The sequence below is a fragment of the Gregarina niphandrodes genome (assembly GCF_000223845.1).
Source record: "Gregarina niphandrodes unplaced genomic scaffold scaffold00057, whole genome shotgun sequence".
Classification (NCBI taxonomy): domain Eukaryota; phylum Apicomplexa; class Conoidasida; order Eugregarinorida; family Gregarinidae; genus Gregarina; species Gregarina niphandrodes.
The window spans coordinates 52,301-54,647 of record NW_011645824.1 but is presented as its reverse complement, the minus strand read 5'-3'; the positions used below and the strand labels follow the sequence as shown (position 1 = coordinate 54,647).

The 2,347-nt window shown below is 51.4% G+C and overlaps 1 protein-coding gene across 1 annotated transcript; it reads left to right on the top strand.

Annotated features, from left to right (window-relative positions):
* Positions 1-542: 542 nt before the first annotated feature.
* GNI_170460 (hypothetical protein) lies at positions 543-1,949 on the top strand (the record flags this gene model as incomplete). Its single annotated transcript, XM_011134989.1, has 1 exon — positions 543-1,949. One exon carries the CDS (start codon positions 543-545, stop codon positions 1,947-1,949), a length of 1,407 nt encoding a protein of 468 aa, XP_011133291.1.
* Between the last annotated feature and the right edge of the window lie 398 nt (positions 1,950-2,347).

Here is a 2,347-nt window from a genome sequence, read left to right as displayed (position 1 = left end):
CACATACACACACAACTACTGTACTCTGACAACCCACTTGCCATCAAGACATAAACCTGCCATATCATAACTGCTCAGTAGTCGGTATCTACTGTGCGGTATCTCGTCTGTCTACTGACACCAGCGCTTCTAATCAACCGCCAGACAACGGTTTGGTCAAAACTGTAAGTACAAAACCATGAGTGGAAATACTAGTGAATAATTTTAAATAAATTTTTTTATTGCTCCATTCTAACTACCGATGATAGCCACGATGCCGACCATACAAACCCGGCCCCCGGGCGGCATCTTAATTAACTGCCGTTCCCGGGGTTTCCGTCCAGTGCCCGTGGGTGCCCGGTTCTTACCTTGCATTTCCGTCGTCCTTCATATTAGATACCATCTCTGATCTTTTTTGTGGCCTCTGATCTTTTTTATAGTCTCTACCCTCTCTCCAAAAGATTGTGCGCGTGTTTGCGCACACACTTTTCGAGCGCCCCAATACTGGCGCAAAACCGACTTTAGTTTCATTATTTATTACATTTATAAAATTTTGTAATTCCATGAGGAGCATTCGGGGATCATCTGTTGTTGAGGGGTCTTCTTTGGCTGTAGTCTTGTCCGTAAGTCTTTTGGGCACTGGAGATTCTGCTTGCGGAAGTTTCGACTCTCAAGGTGGGCTTGTTGTCTCGTGTTCCGCAGCCAGAACTCCCAGACAGGACGAGGCACTAAGGTTGCCTAAGCCACTCAAAGACTGTGTCCGTTTGGATTGGAGTTCGGAGCACCGCATGACTCCTGATCTGTTTCTCTCGATAGGGCTGCAATGTTTGGCCAAGATGAAGGAGGACAAGGACCTGCGACTGCGTTCAGTGGAGCAAATCCAGTTTAATAAAAAGAGCGCGAAAATCCTCGTGGAAATAGACAGGGACCATGAGAAGTACACGGCTGAGGAGGGAGTCGCCATGAATTGGGCAGGGCAGCTTGAGCAGGTGTTGTCCAAGTTGGCAACTTACGTGACATGTGTCTCCGAAAACGATCCGGCGGAAGTAACAGCTGTTTTGAAGCGTTACGCTCAGAGCACCACGGTCGATTTGGTAACCCTGGATACCCCCGTCACCACAAACTCCCTCGGTTTGGATAGAAAGAGGACGCTGGCCGTAATTGAAGAAGAGTTGCTCGACGCTTACAACAAGTTACAGCCTGGGACCAAGTTCAGCGACCGACACTGGCGCGGGGTTTGTCGCCCCCGACTTGGATTGAATGCGCAGCACCAGGTGGCTGTGGTCTCGTGGCTGAGCGGATTTGTTTGTCCTGAATGTCGCCCGCAGGATCTGAAAGATCTCCGATATCCCACGAGAATTCAGGACGTCGCGGCCTTGGCAGCTGCCAGTGATGGAGCCGCAGTGGGACGCATCAAAGAAAGTGACGGCACGGGGAGCGGTCGTGATTGGCAGAGAGTGGCAGATGCTGCAGCGGAGGAAGTGCGAAAAGACGCGGATGCACAGGGATTGGGCACTCAGCACATTCCGCTCGGAATTACTTGGCAGCCTTGGAAAGAGAAATGCGTGAGCAACGAGAATGCCGGATTGGTACTGCAGGATCGACTCGAACGCGGGTGCATCATGCGACTTTACGACTTATTGAAACTCTATCGACTCTCGCACCAAGTAACTGACAGCCTCTTGCGTCAACTCAAGTCACGTCTAGGAGACGCCGGCAAGTACTGCTGCGTCGGCTCTTACTCTCAGCTGTATGTCATCCTTGAGCAACGTGTAAACATCGCGACTGAAGAAACCTCAAGTAAGCTCCTCCTCCTCCTCGCTCCAGAGTGCATGCGGGCAACCACAAAGGAACGCGCCGCCGAAGTCACTCAACAGTTTATCAAACGCTTCAAAAGGGACGCCGGCTACGACGCACCGCGCTCGGAAAGTCAACTCCACGCTTCCGTGATTCCGCCCTTCATGGCCTAAAATATGGACCACCCATTTTTGTTTAACACCCCAACTGCTCAATAAGTACTGCTTGTGCTTGTCCTACAATTTGTGCTTGTCCTGTGGCCGTCCTGTGCCACGCTCGGCCACCCGGTTTACGTACGGCCCACCCCTATCGAGTCCTCAATAAGTACGGCTATCGAGTCCGATTTTCTTTGTTCCGTAATTCTTCCAGCCACTGGGGAAGAACTCCGGCGTAGGTTTGTTGGGCTCTCCGCCACTGGGAGAGGCCTCGTAGGAAGGAGGGAGATCTCTTTGGGTTGGTCGCATTTTCTGGAGTCCTGGTTTCAACCCTTAATGACGTCTCTCCCTAGTGATGCGCTGCAAACACGCGCGCGTTGTCCCAAATATGCCCAACGTCTTTTATGTCCCAAAAG